General features: G+C 22.5%; 9 protein-coding genes across 9 annotated transcripts; 6 read left to right on the forward strand and 3 right to left on the reverse strand. All coding sequences in view use genetic code 6, as the record gives it.

Moving 5' to 3' along the window:
* The first annotated feature begins 122 nt into the window (after positions 1–122).
* TTHERM_00760510 (WD domain, G-beta repeat protein) lies at positions 123–4,325 on the forward strand. The gene is made up of 10 exons (XM_001031667.2): positions 123–462; positions 557–651; positions 708–884; positions 1,053–1,158; positions 1,416–1,795; positions 1,856–2,516; positions 2,581–3,044; positions 3,164–3,509; positions 3,569–3,913; positions 3,969–4,325. The coding sequence occupies exons 1-10, from the start codon at positions 221–223 to the stop codon at positions 4,138–4,140; spliced, it is 2,988 nt and encodes a 995-aa protein (XP_001031667.2). The 5' UTR covers positions 123–220; the 3' UTR covers positions 4,141–4,325.
* Positions 4,326–5,023: 698 nt separating this feature from the next.
* On the forward strand, positions 5,024–5,994 carry TTHERM_000760519 (hypothetical protein; the record flags this gene model as incomplete). The annotated part of the gene is made up of 2 exons (XM_012800273.1): positions 5,024–5,342; positions 5,987–5,994. 2 exons carry the CDS (start codon positions 5,024–5,026, stop codon positions 5,992–5,994), a joined length of 327 nt encoding a protein of 108 aa, XP_012655727.1.
* A 189-nt stretch (positions 5,995–6,183) lies between these two features.
* On the forward strand, positions 6,184–7,626 carry TTHERM_00760520 (platelet-activating factor acetylhydrolase Ib subunit alpha, putative; the record flags this gene model as incomplete). Its single annotated transcript, XM_001031668.3, has 1 exon — positions 6,184–7,626. One exon carries the CDS (start codon positions 6,184–6,186, stop codon positions 7,624–7,626), a length of 1,443 nt encoding a protein of 480 aa, XP_001031668.1.
* A 2,067-nt stretch (positions 7,627–9,693) lies between these two features.
* TTHERM_00760530 (reactive oxygen species modulator 1) lies at positions 9,694–10,143 on the reverse strand (the record flags this gene model as incomplete). Its single annotated transcript, XM_001031669.3, has 1 exon — positions 9,694–10,143. The coding sequence occupies one exon, from the start codon at positions 10,141–10,143 to the stop codon at positions 9,694–9,696; it is 450 nt and encodes a 149-aa protein (XP_001031669.1).
* A 1,452-nt stretch (positions 10,144–11,595) lies between these two features.
* On the reverse strand, positions 11,596–11,976 carry TTHERM_00760540 (MAP kinase kinase 1 interacting protein; the record flags this gene model as incomplete). Its single annotated transcript, XM_001031670.3, has 1 exon — positions 11,596–11,976. The coding sequence occupies one exon, from the start codon at positions 11,974–11,976 to the stop codon at positions 11,596–11,598; it is 381 nt and encodes a 126-aa protein (XP_001031670.2).
* A 2,634-nt stretch (positions 11,977–14,610) lies between these two features.
* Positions 14,611–15,519, forward strand: TTHERM_00760550 (zinc-binding alcohol dehydrogenase family protein; the record flags this gene model as incomplete). Its single annotated transcript, XM_001031671.1, has 1 exon — positions 14,611–15,519. The coding sequence occupies one exon, from the start codon at positions 14,611–14,613 to the stop codon at positions 15,517–15,519; it is 909 nt and encodes a 302-aa protein (XP_001031671.1).
* Positions 15,520–15,556: 37 nt separating this feature from the next.
* Positions 15,557–15,721, forward strand: TTHERM_00760560 (zinc-binding dehydrogenase family oxidoreductase, putative; the record flags this gene model as incomplete). The annotated part of the gene is made up of 1 exon (XM_001031672.1): positions 15,557–15,721. One exon carries the CDS (start codon positions 15,557–15,559, stop codon positions 15,719–15,721), a length of 165 nt encoding a protein of 54 aa, XP_001031672.1.
* A 4,275-nt stretch (positions 15,722–19,996) lies between these two features.
* On the forward strand, positions 19,997–22,281 carry TTHERM_00760570 (tetratricopeptide repeat protein; the record flags this gene model as incomplete). Its single annotated transcript, XM_001031673.3, has 2 exons — positions 19,997–20,085; positions 20,457–22,281. 2 exons carry the CDS (start codon positions 19,997–19,999, stop codon positions 22,279–22,281), a joined length of 1,914 nt encoding a protein of 637 aa, XP_001031673.2.
* Positions 22,282–23,172: 891 nt separating this feature from the next.
* TTHERM_00760580 (transmembrane protein, putative) lies at positions 23,173–27,973 on the reverse strand (the record flags this gene model as incomplete). Its single annotated transcript, XM_001031674.2, has 7 exons — positions 27,232–27,973; positions 25,973–27,175; positions 25,325–25,796; positions 24,937–25,267; positions 24,761–24,871; positions 23,886–24,558; positions 23,173–23,838 (listed from the first exon to the last, which is right to left on the reverse strand). The coding sequence occupies exons 1-7, from the start codon at positions 27,937–27,939 to the stop codon at positions 23,173–23,175; spliced, it is 4,164 nt and encodes a 1,387-aa protein (XP_001031674.2). The 5' UTR covers positions 27,940–27,973.
* Between the last annotated feature and the right edge of the window lie 6 nt (positions 27,974–27,979).

Consider the following 27,979-nt stretch of genomic DNA (forward strand, 5'->3'; position numbering starts at 1 on the left):
TAATTAAAAAAGTAAGTAAGTAAAAAAAGAAAGAAAGAATGTTATCAATCAATATCTTTGCAAATCAATAATTAAAATATAACATAATAATAAATAAAAAATTAGTAACTCTCAATATTATAAACTCTTAAAAAGAGTTAGATTGTTATTTACAGCTATTATTTAAAATCTAATATAAAATCTAGAATATTTAATATAAAGTAGAATAAATTGTGCAAAAATGATAAGCAAGTCTGTGAGTATGCAATCTTCAATCAATAAATCTTATGCTTCTTATTAAAAAAATTAAGTGTTAACTAAAAAGATGTCAATGTACTAAATATAAATGAAATAGCATTATGAAGAGTTAGAAAAAAGAGCTTAAGAGAATTATAAAAAAGATAGAGAAATCGTAGACCATTTAAATGATTGGAAATATTGTGATCCAGATAATAATCAAGATGAGCTACCTATGCCCTATAGGTAATTTTTTTAAAAATTTCTATCAAAAGATTCATAGAATTATGAAAGAATAAATTATTTAAAAAACATGTGATTATAATATTATTTTAAATAGATATATTGACGAGTTTATTAAAGATGATATTATTAAACAAGTTCTTGTCAAAGTAGGAGAAATTGAAAAATAAAAGTTGGATCCAAGTTATGATGGTATTTATTTATTTTGAAAAAAGCAGATGCTTTAATTATATTATACATATTTTAAGGGTAGCTAAAAGCAATTACACCATCAGGAGATATAGAGTCTCTCAAATCTGCCACTTTTATTTCTGAGCCCAAAGGAAATCCATCAAAGCACATAATTATAGGAGATAAATTTGGAAATATTTTCATATTTGATTAAACCAAAAAGCAAATAGTTTCTAAATTCGATTAGTTACCAAGTAAACATCTTTCATGATAATTTAAATAAATCTATTTTTTATCAATAAGTTCTACTAAATAAATATATTAAGAACTTGTTCATTCCCTAAAAATAAGTTTTACAAATCTCTTTACAGTTTAAAATAAAAAATGCTTTACTAATAAAAATTTATTTAATTATAAAAAAGAAAAGAGAGTGATACACATCTCAAGTGTTCATACAAAATTAATTGAATCTCATGTAGTTACTATTGCAGTAGTCTAAAGGGCAGCGAATAAAGTTTCAATTCTTAGGTATTTACTTTAATTTTGAAAAAACTTAATACTTATATAATTTAGAAAACTTTTTAATAAATAAATAATCTTTAACTAACTCAAGATACAAAAGATTAAAGATAAAATAATGTTTAACTAATTCAAATTACAAAAGGTTAAAGATAAAATAAAGATTTTGATAAATTTATATGTAATTGTGGCTGAAAAACAAATGAAGCAAAATTTTTTTAAGATCATTTTATTAATTTTTTTTTGTTGTTGAAAAATAAATATAGATATATTGATGGAGAAAATACTTTATAATTATAATCTGTAGTAACTGTGTCTTAACAATCTCAAACTAGTGGTTAAAATGCTTCTTCTTATGTATATGAGTCTGTAATAAGTTTAAATTCTACATATTTGGCTTTGCTTCATTACAATGGTAATGTGTCAATTTATAAAATTACAGAACCTCCTTTAGAAAAAAGAGAGGCTATTATAGATGAAGATTAGTCATATTTTTAAAGAGCGGATGATACTATTTAAAGTTAGACTTCCTTAAGTAGAAACTAATCACCAAGATATGAAAGGAATAGCACACCATATAAATTACCTGTTTTTAATGCTAAAGAATTACCAGACTTAAAACAACATTATCTGATAGAATTTAAAGGTAAGATTATTTTTAATCAAATCAAAATTCTTAAACTAAATTAAATTGAATTGAACTTAGGTAAGAAGAGAGAGAAAAAATATGATGAAATTATGAAAGAAATATAAAAAGATAATGACGTTTTGAGATCATCACTTCTAGGAATATCTGTTGAAGAGATGTATGCCTAGATTGCTAGCAAGCAGGCAAATTCTTAATAACAATAATAACAGTAGTCACAACCCCCTGCTGCTGCTGCTCCAAATAACTAGAAAAAAGATGCAAAGAAACCTCTGAGCAAAGAGGAAATTAAAAAAGAAGAAGCTGCCAAAATTGCATAGCAACAGCAGTAGCAATTACAGAAACCACCAGATTTTTTAAAAAATAAAGAAGTAATTTTTGGATAAGATAACTTTGATCAATAATACGGCGATATTTCAGATGATGTCAATAAACCTTTTTATCAACCAAAAATAGTATTTTTAAAAGAAAAAGTCACCTTTTCAAATAAGGATAAATAATTTAATAAACCCTTCACACAAGAAATAGTAACTGGTCTTATAGTAACTTGGTACAACTCTAAAAATTTCTAATATCATGTATTAAATGAAACAACATTTCAAAATTTACCAGTTTAGCAATAATATAAGTATACTCAAAGTGAAATTCGATAACCATCATAACCTAGCTCTTTTAAACCTCACATGACAAATAACTACACATTGATTTATGCAATAACATGGTAATAAAAATAAAAAATTATATTTCTTCTCTACATTTAATAACTTTTATATTTAAATTAAAAGTATGGATTTATGTGAAAGTTAGAAATATACTGGCTTCGGAATGAAAGATGGCAATATAATCATTTGGGATAATGAATTTTAAGTGGAATCAAAAAGTTTATAAAATCATAGTTCTAGCATAACTTGCTTAGCTTTCTTTCATGAAAAATACTTAGTTTCAGGATGCAATAATGGATATGTTTTGATACAATCTTTGGAAAAAGAAAATTAATATTAAATTTTATCTAACACTTATAAGGTACAAAAACAAAATCCAATTTTAAGCATATAAGTTAATAAATATGGATTAGTTTTAGCAATAGATTCTAAAAAAAATGTAAGAATGTACAATATACATCTTAAAAAAAAAATAGCAGCTTTACACCCTAAAATTTCTTATGATAAATTAGATAGCATTGATGAGCAAAATTAAAATTAGTTAACTTGGTCTATTAGTCCCTATTTAATTTTTCATCTATCGAAAGGTGATTGATTGATTTGGATTATTTTAATTAAATTAGATTTTATTCATAATTTTTTGCTTATAATTCATTAAATATCTATCTATCAACTTAAAATATAAAAAATTTTTAAATTAAAATAGATGGAGATTAAATTTATATTTTAAACGAAGAAGTAAATTTACTTAAATTAGAAAATTTAGCTGAGAAAGAGAAAGAGTAAGTTTAAAAAAGCTAAAAAAAGGACGGAAATATTCAGATATTTAAATTAGCTGATAGCCTTTCTAATGTTTATGAAGGCGTAAGAAATCTCTACAGAAACGGAGTTGATAAAGATAAAATACTCTTTTAATTTACATAAATGACATAAGCTGATTTAGAAAATAAAGAATATTCAATTGCAGGCTAATAGTCAGTTTTATAAAACCAAACGGTTGGAAGTTTAAATAAAAAATCGATTCTTCTTCCGAGGTTTTCAATTCACAAAAAGTAAATATTTATTACTTATTTTAAATTTTTTAGCTTTTAATCTTTTTATAATAAAAAAGGGCTACTACAACATTAAATTAAAGTTCTGTTTCTTAAACTAATTTAAAGATTTTACAATAAAATATCAGCAGTAATTTTAGTAGAGATTTAAGTTCTTTAAAAACTCCTTTCCTTCCTAATTTAAATAAACTTAAAGATTAACTTTCTAGCCCTAAAAGCGATTATTCTTCCATAAACTCTGCTAGAAAATCGATAAACTTTAAAATTACATCTCAGCCTCAAGGACTCACTGAATAAAAACTTCATCCTGAAAAATACTTATGGAAATCTTAATATACAGAATCTTCAAGTTATGACCCTATAAACAACACCTTAATTTAAGCAAGAGAAAGAGTTTCTAGATAGTAATATCCTATTCACTAAATTAATAAAAATTTATTTAACATATATAATAATTAGGCATCTTTTAGAGGAATCATTAAATAAATCTATTATAGTTTTAGAGAAAAATCTTAAAGCTAAAGAGGATGAAAAATAAGCCCGTATTGAGTTAGAAAAAAAAAGACTTTTACAGCAAAGTATAGACGAGATAAAATAAAAAAAAAAACAACAAACCACAAAAAAAAATTGAAACTAACTAAAAAGCTACAAAATATAATGTAAATTTCAATTTATTAAAATAAATAAAACATAAATTAAAAAGTAAATTATTATTAAATATCATTAATTGTTGTATTTAATATTAATAAATTATTTTTAATTTATCAAATTTAATTAAATTTCAGATTTTATTGTCAAATTTTATGTTAAAAAATACTTGGTAAATTTAATTTATTATTTGTCTTCTTTATTTGTTAATTTATTAATTACTATTTAATTATTTTTAAAATCTTTATTTTAATTCAAAATTTATTTGTCATTTTGTATTTTAGGTTTAATATTTTTGTATTTCTGTGTGTATTTATTTTATTTTAGAATAATGACTTGATTGAACAAAGTGAGAATTAATTCAAATTTTTTTAATTAAGACATAAATATTTAACTAAGATATAAAATAATGAATGACTAAATTCTAAATATATTCAGTAAATAGAACAGCCAAAAAACAGAAAAATGACAAACAACATATAAGCAGAATTTGAAGTTGAAAATTCATGAAAGAAATTATAGAGATATAAATTTTGAAAATAAAATTGAGTTTATAAGTTGAAAATGTTATTAGATTAAAGGTAAAAATGAATAAAGTAAAAAAAGAGATATTAATTTACTTTATAATATAAATAAATACATATATATTTTCATATATCTAAAAACAAACAAGAGATATTTTAAAATTCCTAAAGAAATATTCTTCTTTTTATTAGTATGCGTAATGATCTTCTTTGATTGAGATGTGGATCAAGAAAAATACCACTTTGAAAATTATTAATTAACTAGCAATAAATAATTGTATAAGTAAATAAATATATGATTTTATGTATATATGCATGTTTGCTCGCTTATATGCATAATGAATGGGTGACTTAAAAAGAGTTGGGTTAGCGGATCAATCGAATAAGCATCGTATAAAGTAAAGAATTTATCGATTAGTATAACAACAACAAAAAGAAAAAAAAATTAAATAAAAATTTAGAAAATCTTAATAAAAAAAGGAATAATAATACCATATAAAAAATAAGAATAAAAGAAGAAAAGAAAAAATTTTAAGTATAAAAAATAAAGTAAGAAAAAAGAGTGTGGCAAACAAAGCAAAAAGGCAAGCAAGTCAATAGGAATTCAAGGAGAGACTGAATAAATATTTTTGGCGATAAGTAATCTACTTTAAAAACAAAAGTAAATAAGAGTTAAAAATATGTAGGACAAGCATCAATCGTGTTAAATTATGGCAAAATAGATTCAAATATCATTGATTTCTTTAATAAATATTCTTTTGGCATACGCCATTCAGCCTTTATTTATTCAAATTCAAATATTATGCAATTTAATTCAAAATGAATTTAAAGTAACTTTTCAACTAGGTGCAGAAAATAATATTTTTTAATGCTTATAAAGTATTCAAATAAATTTAATGCCAAATACAGCAAATTTCATTGATTTAGTTCAAACACAACTTTGAATGCTCACTAGTATTCTGAATTTGCCACTTACAAAATTTTTTGCATCATTTTTCTTTATCGATAAAATTAAGGCAATAAAAAAGAAGCAATTCGCATAATTAACAAAATTTTATTAAGAGGATTCATTTCACTGTAAGGACAAGGCATAATTGCACATAAAAAAAGAAGTTTTTTGTATTTAAGAGAAACAAGTTATTTTGAATCTTCTGTGCAGTTATTACTTTAATTAATTTCTCCTTAAATTATTAAAGTTGCAATTGAAACAAATAACATAATTTATATGCTTATAGCATACTTTTAGTCTCCTACATTTATGTTTATATTAAAGACTTATTTAATCCAGTTTATTTATACAAACAGGCATCTGATACAGAGACAAAACCAAAAAAATAGGTTGAAATAACTAAACTTTGTTAAGGAGAAAATCATTAATATAAAGAAAAACAAAGGCATTACTGCAAGCAAGCAAGCAAAGTAGTAAAGACAGATAATCATAAATACCAAAAATACTTTTAAAGAGATCAAAAATAAATTTATTTAAAACAATTTGAGCATAAATGGTTTTAACTTCTAAGCAAAAAGACGACTTGAATCGTGCCATAGCGGAATATTTATAAAAGCATGGATTTGCTAATACTTTACGTCAATTTGAAGAGGAATCTAATATTAATTTCAAAGAAACCTAAGACAACAGCAAGCAAGGGAAGGCAAGCACTGCCAATACTGATATTTTAGAGAAGAAATGGGTAAGTATAACTCGTTTATAAAAGAAAGTTATGGAATTAGAAAGCGAAAACCAACGTTTGCAAGAAGAGAATAATATCCTCAAGCGTAAGCGTCCTGGCGTAATGCTTTCGAATGGAAATGATTCAAGTAACAACGGTTAAATTGTAGGAGGAAATGGGGGAAATGAATCCCATGATTAAGATTAAAGTTTTATTCCAAAAGAACCAGCAAAATTTGTCATGCAAGGCCATCGTTCTTAAGTCACTTAAGTTGCTTTTCACCCAACCTATAGTATAGTTGCAACTTGCTCTGAAGATGGTTCTATTCGTTTATGGGATTTCGAATCTGGTTAATTAGAGCGTGCCCTTAAAGGCCATATGGGAACAGTAAATTCAGTAGCATTTGATAGCTAAGGCAAGTACATGGCTTCTTCTTCCACTGATCTTTCAATTCGTATTTGGGATTTAAGTCAATATACTTGTATTAGAACTCTTTATGGTCACGAACATAATGTATCAGATGTTAAATTTTTACCAAATGGAGATTTTTTAATTAGTGCTTCTCGTGATAAAACTCTCAAGCTTTGGGAAGTAGTTACTGGATTTTGTAAGCGTACATATGAAGGTCATGAAGAATGGGTAAAGTGTCTAAGAGTTCACGAATCAGGAACTTAATTCGCATCAGGCTCCTAAGATTAAACTGTTATGGTATGGAATTTAGATGCCAATTAACCTTAATAAGTACTAAGAGGCCATGAACATGTTGTAGAATGTGTAGTATATGCAAATGTTCCAATTTCATATGTGAAGGATAAGTTAGGAAAAACAGAAGAAAGTACAACCAAAGAGGAAGAAGAATAAAAGTCATAAGCAAGTGATAGTAATAGCAATACCCCTTCTGCTAAAAACTCTTTAACTTAAAATAATACTAAATTGTAATAATCTACTAAAACAATACAAATTTTAATTTCAGGCTCTAGAGATAAAAATATCATCATATGGAATCCATAAAACGCCCAATAATTATTTACACTAAAGGGTCATGATAACTGGGTGCGTTCTCTTGCTGTTCATAACAACAATAGATATTTGTATTCATGTTCTGATGATAAATCTTTACGTGTATGGGATCTTGAAAAAATGAGATAAGCACGTAAAATACATGATGCCCATAACCATTTTATTAGCTCTGTTGCTTTCAATCCAAGCTATCTCATCCTTGCTACAGGATCAGTTGATACAACTGTAAAAATATGGGATCTAAAGGATTATTGATTATTCAATTTGGCCAACCAACAAAATTATTGATTGAACACTTCTATAACAATTGTACATGAAGAAAAATATTTCATCTAAAATTTAATAAATAAATAAATAATTAAGAACTCTGTTAATTTTATTAATTGTAGCACATTTTTAATGAAAAAAAAAAACAAAACTTTATCAACAATTAAAATCAAAATAAATAAACAAGTAAATAATAAACATAAAGCTACGAAAATAAATAATAAATAAATAAATAAAATAAATAACAGACTTAAAAGTGTATTTAATAGCTGAGCCATTTCTTTATTATATACATATAGATGGCTAAGTGCAAACAATAATTCAATTAATGTTATCGTTTTTAAATAATTATATAAATTCTTACAAAGTCATTAAAATATAATTAAAAGAAAGGAGAGAAAAACTTATAAGAAAGGAAATAGGTAAATTCTGAACTAACTTATATCCTCCACTAACTTACCTATCTGCCTATATATCTATCTATCTACCTACCTAACTACCTGCCTAAAACTCCTTCTGTCTGAAATCTTTTTTGATAAGTGAAATAAATATCAATAAACTAATAATAAAACAGATCAAATAAATAACCATTTAAATCAACAAATATAATTATTATTTTTATTATTTACTCATGTATTAATTATGTCTTCTCATATAACAAAAGTAATTATGCATATAATTTCTCTATTTAGTTAATTATTATTTAGTTCTATTTATTATTTCATTCATTTTCTATTTTGTTCTTTTTTATTATATTTAGTCTCTCATTCATTCTCTTAGTTATTTTTAAGTTATATTAACAAACACTTTAATTTGGTATTAAAATATCTTTTGGTTTTATCTTTACAAATTAAACATACATAAAATTTATGAATATCTGATATTTTAACTATTCATCTAATATTTTTGCTTAAATTATTTATTTATTTTAATAAAAATAACTATTAAAAAAACATTTAATTTTCTTTTTATTATGAATTTATAATAAATTAATCTATCAAATAATAATATATATCTTGAAAATTAACTCTATCTTTAGAAATAAATATGTGAAATAGTAGATACTAGTGATCGGCCTAATATTATTCAGCCTAACCGAATAAAAAAAATATGTATATACTGTAAATGCTCATTAATTAAGGCATTCCCTAAGTATCTTTTTTACCCAAAAAAAAATGACTCACATCTTTTTAAATATTTACCTTTAATCAATGTAAAAATATGATATTTAATAAAATATTACAGTTAATGTTGCCCTAAAAAAATAATTTTTGTTGATTTAGTATCAAAATAATTTTTAAAATACTTTATGGATTTAAAGTATTTAAATTTTCAAAGACAATATTTATAATTAACAATATCAAATTTATAAATTTTATCAATAAAATTTTGATATTTATTATTTAACTTAAATCATATAATTTTTAATAAATCCACAAATAGCTCAGAGTACTTTTTTTAAAATCAGGTAGGTCAATTTTTGAATATTACTAAACCAAAAAGTATTTTTATTTGAATTCACCTTCATTTTTTTAAAAACTCATATAATCAAATAATAATTATCTATTGAAATGTATATAAAAACAATCAAATTTAAATTTAATATTCTTTTCGTTCATATTAATTATTATACATATATTTTTATTTTTAGAATCAAAATATTAATTCTACACTAAAAATATTATTAAATTAATGCTTTATAATACAAATTGAGCAAAATAAATAGCTATTATTGTTATTATTTAAATATCTTATCAATAACTCAATTACTTATTTAACAATAAAAAAATTCAATTTTTTAATATTTTTGTGCTGACCAAGCTGATAAATGTTATTTCTCAAAATAATTTTTAAATGAGTGAGTGATTTTTGTAGTTAATTTGAAAATAAATAAATGTATAATAATGAAATATAAATTGCTTAACTTCAATATATGAAAACAAAGGTATATATATTAATGTTAATTAATTAATCTATTCCATTAAATCATAATACATTTTAGAGATATATATAAATTTAAATTTGAATATTTAAATTACATGAAAATCAAGTTAATCAGTTTTATTAATCTTATTTTGCAGCATATTTAATTTCCCAAAAAGCCTTATTGATACTTCTATCTAATACTGTGTTGTTCTATAAATATTGACTTTTATTGTTGCTATAAATATTTTCTGTATCTGTTCTAATGATTGAACCACACATCATCATAAAACCAAAGAAACCTCCAGATGACACTATTGAGAGTGGAAGTACAATTAATTTTCTTGTTTTTATTGCTGCCCAGGTACCAATAATTGCACCCATCATACCACCTACTGCACATCCCATAAGGAAACCATTTTGGGCTTAGCTTTGTAGCATGCCCAATTAATTTTATAATATTTTTAATTTTTTTTCTCTTGAGCTAACCTTTTTAGGGGTTTCTAAAACGTTTGTATTATCTTCTTCCAAGTAGGCATATAAATCTACTTATTTATCAGAGTTCTTCTTATCAAATGACATTTTTACGCTATTTATAATTTTGCTTTTCTCTATTATTCTATTTATTTTTTAAAGTTATTATAAAACTAACTTGTGCTTCTAAAATATTCTTTAGATTTTTCGATATTTTTCTTAAATATTATTATTGACTTGTAAAGAAGTATAAAAGCAATTAATCTGTCAATGATTTATATAAATTAGTTAATTAGATTTGATCATAAATATTTATTTATTTATTAAAGAACCCTAACATTTTAAGCTATGCTTTACAAATTATCTTAAAATTAAAATGCTGGAAAATAATTGAAAAAAGTGTGGCTTCTTAGAATAAAAATGTCTTTTATATATTTATTATTCACATTTACAACCATATATAATTTTGATGAGTGGATAATATAAGTAATTTATTTCATAAATATAAACAAAAAATTATAACAAATATTATTTTAAACTAAAAAATGATTGATTCATCTAACAATTTTTGTTTTTTCTCAATCAATAAAATTCATTTTTATATTTATTTTTATCTAATTTAAAAAAATCATTTTTTTAATTTCATTTCCATATTTTTAATTAATGAATGAATGATAATGTAAAATATTTATTTTTTTTTAAAGGTTATTCTAGCTGTATTAATGCTTCAAACTTTTCTATTTCATCAAAAAATAATGTAATAAAATAAAAAATTTAAACCAATTTATAGTTAATGAAATTATGAATTTTAATTACAAATTGGCAACTAATGATATGCTTATCTGTACTTAAAGCTTTTAATACTGATCAAAAATAACAAATATTCAATTGTTAATAAATCACAAAATTATTTAATAAAAATTGTAATAGCAATTTTAGTTATTTTTACAAAAAAATCATTTTTTCTGAATTGTATTTTATTAATAAATTAGACTTAAAAAGTATTTTATTTCTAAATTTAACAATCTTATCATGTTATTTATTTAAATTATCAGTTTTTGAATATTTTAATAATTAATTTGTGTAAATGAGAATTTTTGGTAGATAGAAGTGCTTTTACATTATAATAATAATTAAAAATAATTTTAGTTAAATAGAATAAATATCTTAAATTATATTTTCATACCATAATGAATAAAGGTATTTTGTTTTAAATTAATTGAATTTGTTAAATTTAACCTTATTGGTTGGAATTTGATGAATGTATAAATAAAAAAGATATACATATTTATCAAGTTAAGGTAAACTAGCATGTAAAAAATAAATATTGGAATTTTGTATGTAAATTAGCTTAAAAAACTAAAGAAATAATTAATTTATTGATAAAATATGCAATATTTATTTATTTATATACATGGTTAATAATAAATTCATCTATAACTTATTTAAAATAGATTAAAGCTTTTATTTTATAAATTTTGTTATCTTCTATTGTTTCTTTCCTCTTTTTTATGAGGAAAACAAAGTCAAATAAATATTTAATATGAATGATATGATGTTTCAATTTTTTATATTTTCAATTGCTTTGTTGAGTTATGATAGAGATTCTTTCATATCTTCCACAATTTTATTAATAAATGGAAGATTTGCGTCTTTTACGCAAAACATACATATCTTTAAGTTTTCCCATAATTCCATATAGATCAAGTGATCAGTATACATAAAAGTTATTGCTTTTGCTTTAGTATTATTCAACTTCTGTAAATGTTCATTTCTTTATGTGATAAAAGTTGAGAGCATTTGGGCAGCAGAGTTGTATTTCTCTTCATCTTATCTGTAGCTTGCACATACTTAAATTTCTTCTTTATCAGTTAATACGATAGCATTGATAAAATCAAATTTTTCAATGTATTTTTTCAAAAAATTGTTTAATTCTGACATTTGTTTGGTTAGCCTTATTTACTTGCTTGCTTGCTAGCTATAATCACTATTTTTTGCAAAAATCAATCTATAAATTGTTTCTATTTTAATATTCTTAATTTAATTAAAGTTATCTAAAATTGAAAGAGAGGTCTTCTATTATTTATTATCAATTTTTCTTTTTGTGAAGTGAAATATCCTGATAAAAAATATATCTCTCTCTAAAGTTCTAACTTTGTCAAAATTTTACTATTTAAAGTAAAATTGAAATATTTCTTTTATTAAAACATCAACTTACCTGCTTACCTGCCTATCTACAGAACATACTCAAAACAGTTAAATAATATTTATTCATTTTATTCTTCCTAAAAAAATAATAAAAATGTTTTAATTATTATCAACCCAAAAAAAGCAAGGAAAATCCTTGTTTATGAAATTAATTTATTTAATTTAGTTAAATTTTAAATTAAATTTATTTCAAATTTGCTTTGATTGACATTTTAAATTAACATGTTTTAAAATTTGATTTGATAGAACAAGAATATAATTACTTCTTAAATTTTTATCAAAATATAAATTTAGAAAACTTTTCTTACTTTTAAATATATTTTTATTTGATAAAATTTGTTGAAAAAAATTTTAATGCTTTATAATTAGAAGAAAGTTTTTTGTAAAGAAAATATTTATTTTATCTACTTTAGTAAGAGATGAAAATTATTAAAATTTTTATTTAATCTATTAAAAAAAACTAAGTTTATACCATAATACCTCTTTGTTAAATCTGTTAAGAGTTAATATGTAGACTAAAAAACTCTACAATATTTCATACATACTAATTTTTATGAAATTAAAATGTATTGTTATACAAATAACGAGGTATTTATAAAAAATCAATTATACTGAATAGAAAATTAAGTATTTTTTGTGAAGGAAGATTAGAGGTAGATAATATTTAGCTAACTATTTAAAAATATTTTTAAATTACAAAATTAACCCAAAAATTAAGAATTAAGGATACATATTCTTTTTAAAAAGAATTGATATCGATAAATTTTTGAATTAATCTATTAACTTATGAGGACAAAGGATTAGTTAAAACTCTCAAATCTATTATAGACTAATTTAATATCTAAATAAACATAACTAGATATTCTAAATTTAGACAATAGTGATAAAGATCATCTCAGAAAAATAAAAATTGCAAAAGGAGTAACCAAATTTTGTAAATTTAAAAGTTGAGGAAGTTTATAGGTTTACAAATGATTAGTTAGAAGTTATATCAAGCAAGCTGAGGAGAAATAATCATAAAAGATTTCAAAATAAAAATAAATTAATAGTTTGCCTTAATTTTTATTAACAGAAGTAATAAATTTCATTTTAATGAAGGCCTTTCTTAGCAGTAATGAAAATTTTTTTTTTTTATAAAATTTTGCTATTATCCTGTTATTTGGTTCTACTGTAAAAGCAGAGTTTTATTTTTATGGAAGTGCTATATATATAAAATAATATATTTCTAACATTTATTTTTTAACCTTTCATATAGATTAACAAAAATAATTCTAATTACTAAATATAAATATCAGATAATATACAGTAGATCTAGTTTTTTTATTACAGTATAAAAATGAAGTCTCCTTCCATCACTAATAATATTTTCCTTCAAATTTGATTATTTTTCGGATAAGAATGCATTTTATCATTTTGCTACAGTTTTCAGAAAGAAAAAGTAATTTGAAATGAAAAAGATCATAAAAAAAATTCAAACAAAATCTACTAAATCATTAGAAAAGAAAGAGATAATTTTATTCTCGACAAAGATGAATTTTTATATTTTTTTTTATTCATAGTATTTTGTTAAAAATCAGTACAAACAAAATAATTAGATAAAATTTTATAGTAATCAACTAAATTTGATAAATTATGCTAATAATAGTTTAAAATCCTTCAAATGTTGCTTTTAATCTTCAATAGCTAGAAATATGAAAGATATTCACTAAAAAAGACTAAATTGTTTGTTATTAATAATTTTAATAATAATTTTTCAAATTCATATTATTCATAGATATTTCATGTTGAATAATTTCTTAATCTATTTTACTTTGTAATGTAGAAGTAAACTGATAATTTCTTAAGAAAATATAAGTAAATAAAAGTGTGTTACTTTTTAAAATTTAAATAGAAAATAAAAATAATTATAGCTTTTTAACAATATTGTTATTATAAAAGGTAAATATAATTTAATAATTACTTTATCATTAAAATTAAAAATAAATAAGATTAATTACATAATAGAAAAATTTATTTATTATTTATTTATATTTTTTTCTTCTTTGTTCTCAATATTTTCCAAAACAAAAACTTTATCAATCAAATCTTTTAAATTCTGACTATTTTCTTTAATTTTAGAAATAACAAATTCAAAAAAAAATTTAATCTAAAAATTTGATTCTGATTAAATCCACAATACAACTCTCTAGAAATATTAAAGAAAGTTAAAAGTTTTTTTTTGTGTAAAGGTTAGTGTTGTTTTTAGTAATGATAAATAACTATTATTAGGTGGTAGAATATTTAAAAACAGCAAATATTTATAAAAAATAATTAAGAAAATAAATTAATTAAAAAAAAATAATAATAACTTAAAAATAATTGTTAAAAATGGCATAAGTAACTCCTTCTTAAGTAAAAGCTGTTGGATTAGTAAGTCCTTAATGTGAACTCTAATTGATATAATAAGCTCCTCTAAAATCTCTTGGAGCTAAAGATTTACTTGTCAAAATAGAAGCTGTTAGCATAAATCCTGCTGATCACATGATTCTTAAAAGAGCTAGAAGTAATGCTTTCACAGAGGAAAATCCCACGATTGTTGGTTTTGATGCAAGTGGAGTTGTTGTTAAAGTCGGAACTGACTGTTAACTTTTTAAAGTTGGAGATTAAGTTTTTTATGCAGGAAGTAACTTAAGAAGCGGCTCTCATTAGAATTATTAAATTGTAGATGAGAGAATAGTTGGAAAAAAACCAAAAAATTTTTCCCATACTGAAGCTGCTGCTATTCCTTTGGTAGCTCTCACAGCATATGAAGGATTAGTTGAAGAAATGAAAATTGAAGATACAAAAAAAGCTTAAAGAAACGATAAAACTATTCTAATTGTTGGATGCGCTGGAGGAGTAGGAAGCATTACAATTTAAATTGCTAAAAAGGTCTTAGGTTTAAAAGTTATTGCCACTGCATCTAGGGAAGAGAGCAAACAATTTTGTTTAAAAATGGGAGCTGATTTTGTGATTAATCATAGCTATCCATTGGTAGAAGAGCTAAAAAAAATTAATATTGATGGATTAGATTATATCTATAATTGTGTGGATATGGGATAGAATTATTTTAATCAATTTACATCTTTGATTAAACCGTTTGGCCATATTCTTGGTATAGTAGGTTTTGATGAGCAACTTGATTTAAAGCCTCTTTTCTTTAAGAGAGCAAAAATAACTGCTGAATTTATGTTTACTCGTTTCTATGTTTAATATAGAACCAGAAAAACAGAATTAAATTCTAAATCGCATAAGTGAGCTATACGAAAAAGGAATCTTGATTTCCACACTCCAAATGTCAAAGAAATTTACAGTTGAAAATCTAAAATACATGCTCAAACTTTCAGAATCTGGAAAATGCATTGGAAAAATGGTCTTATACGATGTTTAAGAATTTTTTGGTGGAAAAAGTAATCAAGCAAATAGCCCTAAAAATACAAATTGTTTTGGCTTCTTTTGAAATCCTGAATTAAAAGCTTGTTTATCATTAAAATTTAATATAAAGATATTCATTTTTTTTTAAGTTTGAAAAGAATTTGTGTATTTTTTTTATGTTGTCTTCAAAAATTTTATGCTAAAATTGTTAATTTTAAGTTCAATTCAAAAATCATAAAACTCTCAATTGACTATTGAGCATTATAATTTAAGTATAGCTACATTAGAATTTTATATTAAGTAAATCTTAAAGTGATAAATATTATTATTTGTATTAAAATCAATTATTTAATCATTTTTAAATTCAGATACATAATTCATTCATTCAAAAAATAGCACAAATTTTTCATAAATTAAATTAATTCTTTTCAAATTATAATTTCAATTTTGATTAGCTGAGATATTTACTATATAAATTATTATCATGAGTAATCTTGAATTTAAAGGGTTAAAAATATACACTACCTTTTATCAGTCATTTATATCAATTATATCTATCATCAATTAAATTAGTTTATTTTTAACAGATAAAATTTTTAAAATATTGATTTTTTAAAGAACTCATACCCCTGGTCGAGGAGTTATGGTAATTTTTAAATATTTGACTATCAATTTATTATTGATTAATTAATTTTGATTAAAAATAAGATGATTACCAAAGTAATTAAGTTTTATGAGAAGTAATTACTCCATATATTAAGTAATTAATTTATTAAAAAATTAAATACTTAAGTATATAATTTTAATAAAATAAATAAATACTTGCTCCACCTCTGTAATGAGGATTGACTGTTGACTAATTTTGTTTTGTTATTAATTAATTATCTTTGAATGTTTCTATTTAGATTAATAGTTATAAAGTTAATAATAAAATAATTGGAAATTGAATGTTTATTGATAGTTTATAAATATTCATAGCAAATAATTAATTTACTGAAAATCAACAAAAAATAAGTAAGATACATAATTTTTGTTCATGGTTTAAAAAAATTATAAAATATCAAATAGATTAAGATGTTTGAATATAAAACATACTTGAATTATAATTATAAAATTATAACTTGAAGTTTTAACTTTGATTTTTTATTTTAATTAAAAATATTTTCATTTTAAAATAAAATATATTGTCATAGTAAATTTGTTTTTTCTTTCTAATTTTTGATTCTTGAAGACTATTTTTTAACAAAAACTAAAATTAAATTTAATTAGATTTATTTTGAATGAGAAACATCAAATAAAAATTGTTAATAAAATTTACAAAAATATGAAATTTAATTGAAAAGAAATAAATTTTTATTAATTAATTAATTAATTAATTCTTAAATTGATTTAACAATTGAGGTAGTCCTCTTGAATGTTTATATTTAATTAAAAGAAATAATTTATTTAGCTCAAAGAAGAAAATTAAGTATTTTTGTAAGAAGAATATTAAGTATTTTTGTAAGAAAAAATTTTACAAGTTGGAATTTAGCTCAAGGTCAACATTTGATAGTTAATCCGTTTAGATTTAGAATGTCAATTTGAATTGACTATAACTAAGGATTTTGACAGATTTCTTAGGATGGAACCGCTGTAAAAAAATTGATTTCTTTTATTTTATAATTTAAATTAATTGTAAATTTACTACAAATTATTTTAATTTTTGCTTTTAGAGAGCAAATTCATTAAATTCTACTCTTTAAATTTTTATTTAAAAATAATAAATAGGTAGCCTTAATAAATCTAAAATAAAGGAATCTAAAAAAATTAATTGTTGCATTGATATTTATTGATTTAGCATTTTAAGAATTAAGACATAAATATTCAAAAAAGTTGTAACAAAGTTTATTATTTGCTTTTCCGTTAAGGTTATTTAATAAAAAATTTAATATCTTTTCAAATTATACCTTTGATATCAACCTTTTTTATTAATTAAAGTAGAATTTAAAGGTATAATTTTAAAAGATATTAAAATTTTTTAAATAAGCTTAACAAAAAAGCATTAAACTTTGATATTAAATACCAAACAAATTTGACTAATAAAATAGCTATCACATTTAAAAAATTATCTGAAAATAATTGTATTCTAAGATAATATATTAAAGATGATAAATAAATAATCACAAATTAATTTAGAGACTAAATAATATTTAAATTTCAATTTGTATGTATTTATTCATTTTTTATAATATGTAATTCTTAACAAACATTTAACAAACTTTAAATGCAAACCTTTTCCTCATTCTTATTAAAAATTAAAAATTTATTTGTTTTAAAAAATTCTACTTATCAATTATTAATTAAGTGATGAAAATGAAAAAAATATCTTTTAAAAACAAGATACTTTGACTCAAGAATTCACCCTTTCTATGTCATCCTATCAAGCTATCATCCATTTTCTTATTTTAATAAGTTATTTTAGATTGTAATTAAAGTTATAAATAAAATAAGAAGAAGTATATTTTGAAATTTGATTATACCTTATTTTTGAAGATAAAATAAAATAATAACTATAAAAGTAAAACTAAAATTTCAAAGGTAACTTTTACAGATAATTAATCTATTTACTCATTTTTGAATTATGATTTTTATAAAATCATTAAAAATGAAAGGATTTGTTAAATTGACTTTTGTGTAATATCATAAAAAATTTAATCTTTAGAAACAAGACCAATTTAATTAATTATTCATATATATTTATAATTTAAGATATTTTTAATATGGATTAATTAATTCATGAAGTGTTATTTTATTTAAATACAAAATTGTGCAGTAAAATTAACATTTAGTGATAAATAAGACTAAAATTATGAATAGGAGCTAAGAGTTTAGATTAATTTAAAAATAAATACCAAATTCTAAGTTAGAGAGTAATATTTTTTTCAAGTGTAAATTTGTATTTTTTGCTTTTGGTAGTTAATGATATTTACGATGAAATATATATAGATCAGAATTCCAAAAAAATAATTTCAAGAAGAAGATAAATAATTAATTTAAATGCCATTCAATAATTTAAAGCTATATTATCGTTAATAAAAATATACACTAATTTATATTTCTCATTAATACTTGAAAATCTTTTTGATATAATAATTCATTATTTTATTACATTCAATTTTTAAAATAAACAACAATTAATGACAGCGTTTTATTTTATTTTATTATTTTGGTATATTTTTGAAGCTAAAATTGATATTGGTGATATTTATTATACCAGAGTAAATGTTAATAATAGTATTTTTATACTTATTTTCTTAACTATTTTTTTGGTAAATAAAAATTATATTCAAAATATCATTTTATGGAATAGAAAATCCAGATAATATTTGTTTCTATATTCACTGTAAACTTTCAAACCGTTAATGACATGAAAAACATAAATTATTAATATTAGACTATGGCAAACAGTAACATCTGTAATCTTCGCAAAATTATAAGTAAAATAGGCTAAACTAAAACTTAATTTATTAACCAGAGAAAGTATTTCTTTGCTTTTTAAAGGTAGAATGAAGATAGATATTTTGTGGCTCATCTTACGTAATAAATTAATGTTTAGGATGACACATGACTAATAAATAGTCTGAGTTTTTATTAGCATTATAAAAACTCTTTAGAATACTTTTTTTAAAAAATAAAAAATCACATTAGAAATTTAAATAAATTAGTGGGGATATTCATTCACTTAATTTTTTTGTTTAAATAGCAAAGAAAAAGAAAGTGAATACTAAGAAATTAGGCATCATTAAAAAAATTTATGCAGATAAGAAAAACAGGGAGAGAAAGAAAGAAAGAGTGAATCTATTAATGAATAAATGAATGAATATGTTGATTCTCTAATTAGTAGAGAAACAGGAAAAAAATAAAAAGAAAAAAAGAAAGCTAAGTAATTATATTCAAATTACTATAAATAGTAAAGCAAATAATTAAATAATTATTATGTTTTTCCTCCCCAACAATTATTTCATCATTTATTTTATTAAATAGTGATTGAAATATTATTTAGAGAAACGAATCTATTGACATCAATGTTATTGTTTATGCTTTCGATTTCACTAGTCCTCTCAGAAACTTTGATTGAAATTAAATTCTTATCAAAGGTATTGTAAGGTAACACTTTACTTATGAAAAGAGGTGTATTTCAAAATCATAATAATATATTTGCATTCTAAAAAATTAAATCAACCAAAGATTCACTTAAAAACCTATAAAAAACCTAACTTAGCTTTATTCAAAAGCCCTATCTTTAAATCCACAGCAAAACGCAACATATCCTCCAACATATTTCCCCCCTTTCAACGAAGTTGTGTACCGTCATCCAGAAATGCTCTTTAGCAAATAAATCTAGAAATTCTTAAAGTCATTCATTCCTGCTAAGTTATACCACAGAACTATGTACAACACTTAATGCGGGTATTTACCTCTTATCTATATATATTTACCTACTTATTTCTTCCATTCAATTTTATTAGTATTTATCTTTTAATTTTTAATGATTTGCTACAAGCTTCTAAATTTACTTAAATATTAACCTTTTTGCAAGGTATTTTAAGCCATTTTATTTTTATAAAAGCATGTTGATATAATCATATTGAATGACTTATAATTTCATTTTTTTAAATTATTGATATTTATTTCTCTCAGTAAACAATTGTAGCTATTTTTTAAATTAAAGACTTTCATTAAAAATTAAAAAGAAAAAAGAAATCAATCAATCAATTAATACACTAATTCATTCATCATTTATATATTAACTAATTTTGTTTATAAAAATGAATTTTTAGATTTAAAAACTTGAACTCTTCACAACAGAATCAAGGTTAAGAGTTAAAATTAATGATCAATGATGTCTACTAAAGAGCTTATGAATCTTTTTTAGATGAAAACTATGAAGAAAGTGCTAAGAGCTTCAAGTAGCTCAAGAAATTAGATCCTCATAATATCCATAATCAAATCAATTATAGCATAGCTCTATAAAAATCTAACAAACCATATGACGGTCTTAAAGCTATTAAGAAAGCCCTATCTATGATTGATGGCAATTAAAACAAAGGTTAGCAATAAAACAATTAACAAGATACTTCTGTTTTATAGCAAAATATAATAGCTCCTAATCCTTTTCTTAAATCATCTGCCTTAGCTGTTAAAGCTTAATGCTTGGCTTCTTTAAATTAAATTGATGATGCTATCAAAATTTACGAAGAAGCAGCAAGTCTTAACAACCAATAATACCTATCTTTAGGTAATTTCTGTTTTGAATAGAAAAGACTTCATAAAGCTCTTGTCCATTTGTTAAAAGCAGCTAGCACTAAAAACTAAAGTCTAAACGAAGTTATGATTAGCATTATTAAAACGCTTTACGAATTGCGTTTATTTAAAGCTTGCTTTGAATTATCTGAAAAATACCTATTTATTTTTCACAATCAGTATGAAGGTATGTATTTTGCAGGAAAATCTTGCTATCAACTCAATAATAAAGAAAAAGCTAGAAAATATCTAGAAATGGCTGTCGTTGTAGCTCCTCAATAATTTGAACCAGTGATTGCCCTCTCAAAATTATTAAGAGAGCAAGGAGAATGCTAAGAAGCTCTTAACATCTTGTAAAAATTTTTGAATTACGATTGCTCTTAAGCAGAGATCTACCTGGAAGCTGCAGAGAGTCTAATAAAATTAAATAGAAAAGACAATTTAATTGATTATTTGTAATAATCTTTGAAATTAAATTAAAAATGCTTAAGGACTCACATATTGCTAGGAGAAAATTTAACTAATTTACAAGAAAAGATCAAGATTATTGATATAGGGTTAATCTACTTTCCTGACTCTCATGAGCTTCATTTCCTGAAGAGCACTATTCACTAATAACTAAATAACACAGCTCTTTAGATTAGAGAATTAGAAAAGTGTCTTTCCTTGTTAGAATAAAATAGAAATAATAACTAAGTAGAATGCTAATATTCATTTAAATATCCGTAACAGCTAATCTAGGCGATTACTTGCAAGCTTTAGGAAGAATAAATTAACCCTAATGAGCAACTTGAATTGTAATCTAAATTAAATAAAATTAAATTGCAATATGAGAGCTACTTTTAAGAAAAAACAATTAATTAGAAAATACTTTCTGCCTTGGAGGTAAAAAACAGTAGCACTGACCTTTCAACATTACTTTTAAACTAAACTGATTTGATTCACTTAGTTAAAGCAATAAATAAAATTAATTTGCAAGGAGGAATCCACTTTTTAGTTGGATTGGAATATGCTAAAAGGAATTAACACTAACAATCCCAGCATAATTTAGAATAAATTGAAATGTTTGAGTTACCATTAGAATCTTAGATAATAATAAATTTCTTGCAATTTCATAATTTATTTGAATAACAAGATTATTAAAGATCCCTCGAAAAAATAAATGTTATCTAAAAATAACTTGAGTCTAATCGTTTGTCAGAGTAACTAATAGCCGATCTTAAGCAAATGGCAAAAGAAACAAATCTAGGAAAGTCATTTACATAAATGGAAGGATTGTAAGACGTCAAATAGTTTTGCTAAGAACAAATAGAAACACTGGCAATAACAATGAAGTTGAAGCAAGTATTTCCTTAATTTTGAGAGTTGAGTTAATAGTGAAAAAAATTTTTTTAATATAAATATATATAAAATCATCATCATTATCATAAATTACTTACCTACCATTCACTTTTACTACAGAATACTAAAAATTAATTTTACTACTTTGTTTGTATCTCATCACTAAATAAATCTATATAGTATTTTATTGTTTGATTAATTCTATCAGAAATTTTACTTATATTATATTATATTTTTTTATTACAATATTATGTTATTACAATGAGGAATTAAAAATTAATCAAAGTATTAGATAATTAAATCAAAAAAATTCTTATCTATCTTGCGATTGCTTGCATATTTAAGATCAAATATCTAACTAACTGAAGAATTTCAGAGAGACGAATCAATAGTATTATTTATCTTCACGTTTTGAAATATTATATAATCACTTTTTGGTATCATTAAGCTCAAAAATTATGGAAAAATAATAATTTCTTTAATTTAGAAATTTATTTATTAATTTAAATTTAAATGCAACTTTTTTACTTAATTTTTAACTTTTATCCGACAATCATACATTTAAATATTTTATGTTAAATTTTAAAATGTAATTTGTATATTTTAAATTAATATGGATTATTGTTTGTTTGTTTTTTTGATTTTTACACGAATTTGAAGTTTATTAAGTAATTAAAAAGTTAATTAATTAATTAAGTTAAGTTAAGTTAAAATATGTGTTATAGTTGATGAATTTGCAAAAATAAATTGATAAATAAAACTGCATTTAAATTTATTTTAATTTTATTTATAATCTATAAAATGAATTTATTACTTTCATAATAAACTTAGAAATAAATTACTTAATAATTTGTTTTAATTTTTTTAAATTAAAAATAATTAATTTGGTATTTTAAACATATTTTAGAATTTTCAAACATCCAACTAAGTATTTTTAGAAACGTAGCTCATAATGTAGGGGTTTTCGATAATAGATTCAAAACTCATTAAGCACAGAATTTATTTTGCTTGATTTAAACTTGATTGAAGTTTTCTGATAAAATAATACCAGCCTATACCAAATATCAAAAATATCACAATTGAAGCATAAACAAATAAATTAATTTCTATTTAATATAATTAAGAGCTAATTCCTAGTAAAATATTCAGGCTTGCATCTAAAACAGCTCCTAAAATTGCTTCAAAAACTAAATAGCTTTCTTATATAGTATTGAAATCATACTTTGAATCTAGACTTCTGTAAATTTAAACAAATGTATTCATAACTTGCTAATTTATAAATAAATCAGACCAGACTTCTTATATTATGGAAAAGTAATTTTTTAAGACAAACATTATTCCGTTAGTGAAAATGCTATTATTCATTTAATTGCACTCGTCTAAACTAGATTTTTAAGTATTTACTTGCTGAGAAGTAGTTAAAAAGCTTAGATTATTATAAACACTAGAACAAGCATCTTTTTGGAAAGAGTTTAAAATAATTGAGTTAAATTAACCTTAATACCATCTTTTTTAATTAAACTAGCCCTGCAATGAATAGAAATCATTTATAAGTGATTAGTTATCTTAAATCAATTTCTAATTAAAAAAAATTTAATTTATAAATATTTTAAATAATTTCTTACATTCATAAAATCTTAAAGAGTTGAGCTGGCTTTGTTGCTTTGATTTTAAAGAAATAAGTTTGTATTAGCATAAAGTAAACCTTAAGATGCACTCCAGAGGAATGTAGATTTGCCGAAAATATAAAGTTCACTTGACCCATAATTAAAGTAATCATATGTTTAATAACCGTAAATATACTTAACAAAAGGATAAATAGAAAATAGACAGAATGAGAGCAGTTGGATTATAATGATCCAAATTTTCATTTTACTAAAGTTAGTTGTATTACTAATTGACCTCTTTTTATATTTAATTTCCTGATTGAAGTTAAAATCTTAGTTTTTTTCTTGTTTGAAACCAGATTACAAGTTTGAAACAAAAATAAAAGATTCTTCGTATATTTCAATCATACTTTCTATTTTATCTTTTGGAAAAGTAGAAAACAATTTTAAAAACTCTTCTATTTTGACTTGATTATAATAATAAATTGGAGACATGCTTATGATATTTCCTAATGAAACAGAAAAAACCAAAATCATAGTCATATACATAAAAGAAATAGTATCTGATAATGACTATTAACTTAAGTTATAGCTTTCTGTTAAATAGCTACTAAATTCTGTATAAAACTGATAATAATTTGTAAGTATATTATTAATCACATCTGAACTATTGACTCTAATAATTGCATACCTTTTTATTTATATATAATTTTTGTAATATAATTTCATTATTATTTTATGTATTTTATTATAAATGAGTAATTTTTTAAATAATTTTTATGAAAATTTAAAATTTTATATTTTCAAAATTCACTGAAAAAAATACGAGTTTATTTTCAAGTTGAGCAGAATTAGTTAAAAATTTTGAATGTTTTTTAAAATAATAAATTTACTAGAAAATCATCAGAAGAAAATTTCTAAGTGTGTAATAGATTGATTAATTAAAGCTAATAGGTCCTCTATCAAAGTATTCATTTATAGTCATGTTATTGGCTAGTAAATAGCTTTAATTATTATTATTATTTAAAACATTAAAAATATATAAAAATGAAAAATAAATAGTTTTTACTTTAGATTATGTGAGTTATATCTGTCTACTATTTGTTAAAAATCTGTTTTAATGATCTCTAATTTGCTCGTAGTATCATTTGAATATTTTTAAAGCAAATTTTAATCTGGTAGAGTTATAAAGGGATATATTTTCGAAGGAGTTTAAGTAGCCAATACTTCATACTCTCGATTGGAAATAATCTAAAAGGTACTTTCAATAATTTCTATAATTAGCCTCTGCTCTTGAATATTAGCAATATAAGTATCGTAGTTATTTTTATTGAAAATAAAAGATAGGAAGGTTACAAAAGATATACAAAGCAGACTTACTATCCAAAAGAGTTTTATCACTAATTTATTTTAATTAATTAAAATGTCAGAATTAATAATTCGTATTTAAACATTACACTTGATGCTGAGAGTGGATTTTTTATTTTTAATAAGCTTTATTATTTTCTTTTTCACGTTATAATTTTAGAGTGCACTTTATTACTAAGATGAACTCCCTCCTGCTGATGTTTTCTTCTTTTTATTTTTAATATTGGCGAGAATAGGAACTTTTTATTTGGTCTTTCTTCTATTTAGAGATTTCATTGATTATAGTTTTCTAGGAGATTCAAACTCATCTTCTTCAAAATCAGAATCAGATAAAACTGCTTAAGTTTAAATTTTTTATTTAGCTGTTTTGGTATTATCACCTCCTCTTTCTGATTCGTCTTTAATCAAAATACCATCAACTCTTAAAACTGCTAATTCTCTTTCGTTTTCATCTTAAAAATAATATTGTTATTTCAATTTCTTAATCCAGAACATGCTATTTTTGACTTACCTAAGCACTTTTTTAAACAGTCTAGACATTCTCTTTCTCCTTGAATTTTCCTTAATGTAATATTAATGTTATTTTAATATTATTTAGACACAAATAGAATCAGAAAATAAATAATAGATTTCCAAAATAAAATCATGATAATAAATATACTGAATAAATATTTGAAAAAAATCATTCATTAAACTCTCTTTTAATTTATATATGTTATTATTTAAAAAGAATTTACTTGTGTTCGGATTGATTATTTCATAGAAGTGTTTAATCGATAGCTGGCAACTGATGATTTCATAGAATTCAATTTGATAATATCATCTTTCGATTTATAAGGACTAAATTAACTTCTTTTTTATATACTGCTATTCATTGAAGATTTACTAGCTGAAGAAGATGGTAGGTTAAATTTAGAATTTATGTTTTGATCACTTTGTTAATGGTTTGAATCAATCTAAAATTAATCTTCATTACTCTTTGATTCTGAACTATTTAATCTTGTATCATTGAAGCCTTCATGCTAAATATCATTGTCTGTTTTGTTTTCATAAGCTGCAAAACTTACATCATTAAATTAATTATTATCAATCAACGGATTTCTCTGAGTTGTTGAAAAAATTTAATTATCTGATAAATTATTATGGGAATAATCTTCAATTTCTCTATTAGTTTAATCTATTTCATTATTGGAAATACTAGAAATGTTATTATTGTCTCTTGTTATAAGACCTTAATATTCATTTCTTGAAGTAGTTATTAAATTATCATTTTCAGTCAATGGTCCTCTCTAGGTTTAAAAGAATTCTTTTGTTTCATCCATTTTTTAGTTATTGATAAAAGAGATGTCTTAGAATTGTTATTGTGAAGCACTATAAAATAATGAAGAATTATTCATATCATCAGTGTTAATACTACTTGTCATTTTATTTATAAGTCCCGTTTTTTGCTTAATGCCAAAGCTTTTACTCTGATTTACACCGAATTGAGAAGTAAATTTAGATGAAGATTTTGTCAGTTAATTTGACTCTAAATTGTTGTTCATATTTGTTTATGAATATTTATTTAACACTTAAGTGTCTTCTTCATCTTCTTCCTCAGCTTATCCCTCTTTGATTTCTTCTACCACTTAGCTTTTAAATTATGAATGGGTTTATCTCAAAGATTAATGACTTACTTTATAATCGCTAACATATTAAGAATCATTATCATCATCGTCATCATATTAGGAGGTAGCAAAGCTTTTAAAATAAGTTGATTCAACAATAGAAGAATTTGTTATAGTGTTGCTTAAGAAAGTCCTTCCATTCTAGTAAAAATAAGTTTTAGTAAAAGGATTGTTGCTCTTTTTTCCAACCTAATCAGAATCTACTTGAGTCATTTTAAGATCTAAACCAAGAAGTCTGTTTAAGTCTTTTTTGAGATCATTAAATTAATCGATCTTATTTTAAGAAAAGAATTAATGAAGTAAATTAATAGCAATAATTAAAAACAAACCTTTTCAGAAACTCTGCCTATCCTTCTAATCTAACGAAATTGAATATAGTAAAATGATTTACCAATACTACTCTCAATTTTTTTTACATCTGCTGAAATTTCAAAGAAAGCATATTTATGAATAAAAATTTTGCAAAGTAGCAGAGAGAGTTCGGTCTCAGGGTGACCACTTTTCCTTGTAAGCTGCTCCATAATAGTTTTACTAAGTGGAATTAGCATAATAGTATTGACTGTTTTACCGTTAATGAGATTTGAGCTTTACTTGAAATTTAAAGCACCAATAAGTGGAATAATTCTTAAAATATCAATATTCTTGATTCGATGATATTCGTCCTTAAATTAAAATTAAAAGCATTATCTGTAAAGTTTTTCCGTCATATTTGAAATACAAAAATCATCAGTGAGTAATATATATTCTGTCATTTAAGAAATCTTAGTCATTAATCCAGATACTCCGTAATCTTAACTTGAAAAGTGATCTATTTTGATTCTTAAATCTATAGGCACTAAAAATCCCTTTGAATTAATAGCAAACTAAAATAGTTTATCTTTTTAAAGTTAACTTGAAAAGCCATGCTCAATAAAATTCTTGAGGAAAATATGGTGATATTTTTAATATTATTCTGGAATTATTGCTTCTATCTCTTTCCCAATCAAATCACTTTTTTCAAATCCTAAAATATTTGAAACTTCTTGGGTTATTTTCATTATTTTTCCTATAAATTTTATTTTACAAAAAGTTAAAGAT

This window comes from Tetrahymena thermophila (assembly GCF_000189635.1).
Source record: "Tetrahymena thermophila SB210 genomic scaffold scf_8254370, whole genome shotgun sequence".
Classification (NCBI taxonomy): Eukaryota; Ciliophora; class Oligohymenophorea; order Hymenostomatida; family Tetrahymenidae; genus Tetrahymena; species Tetrahymena thermophila.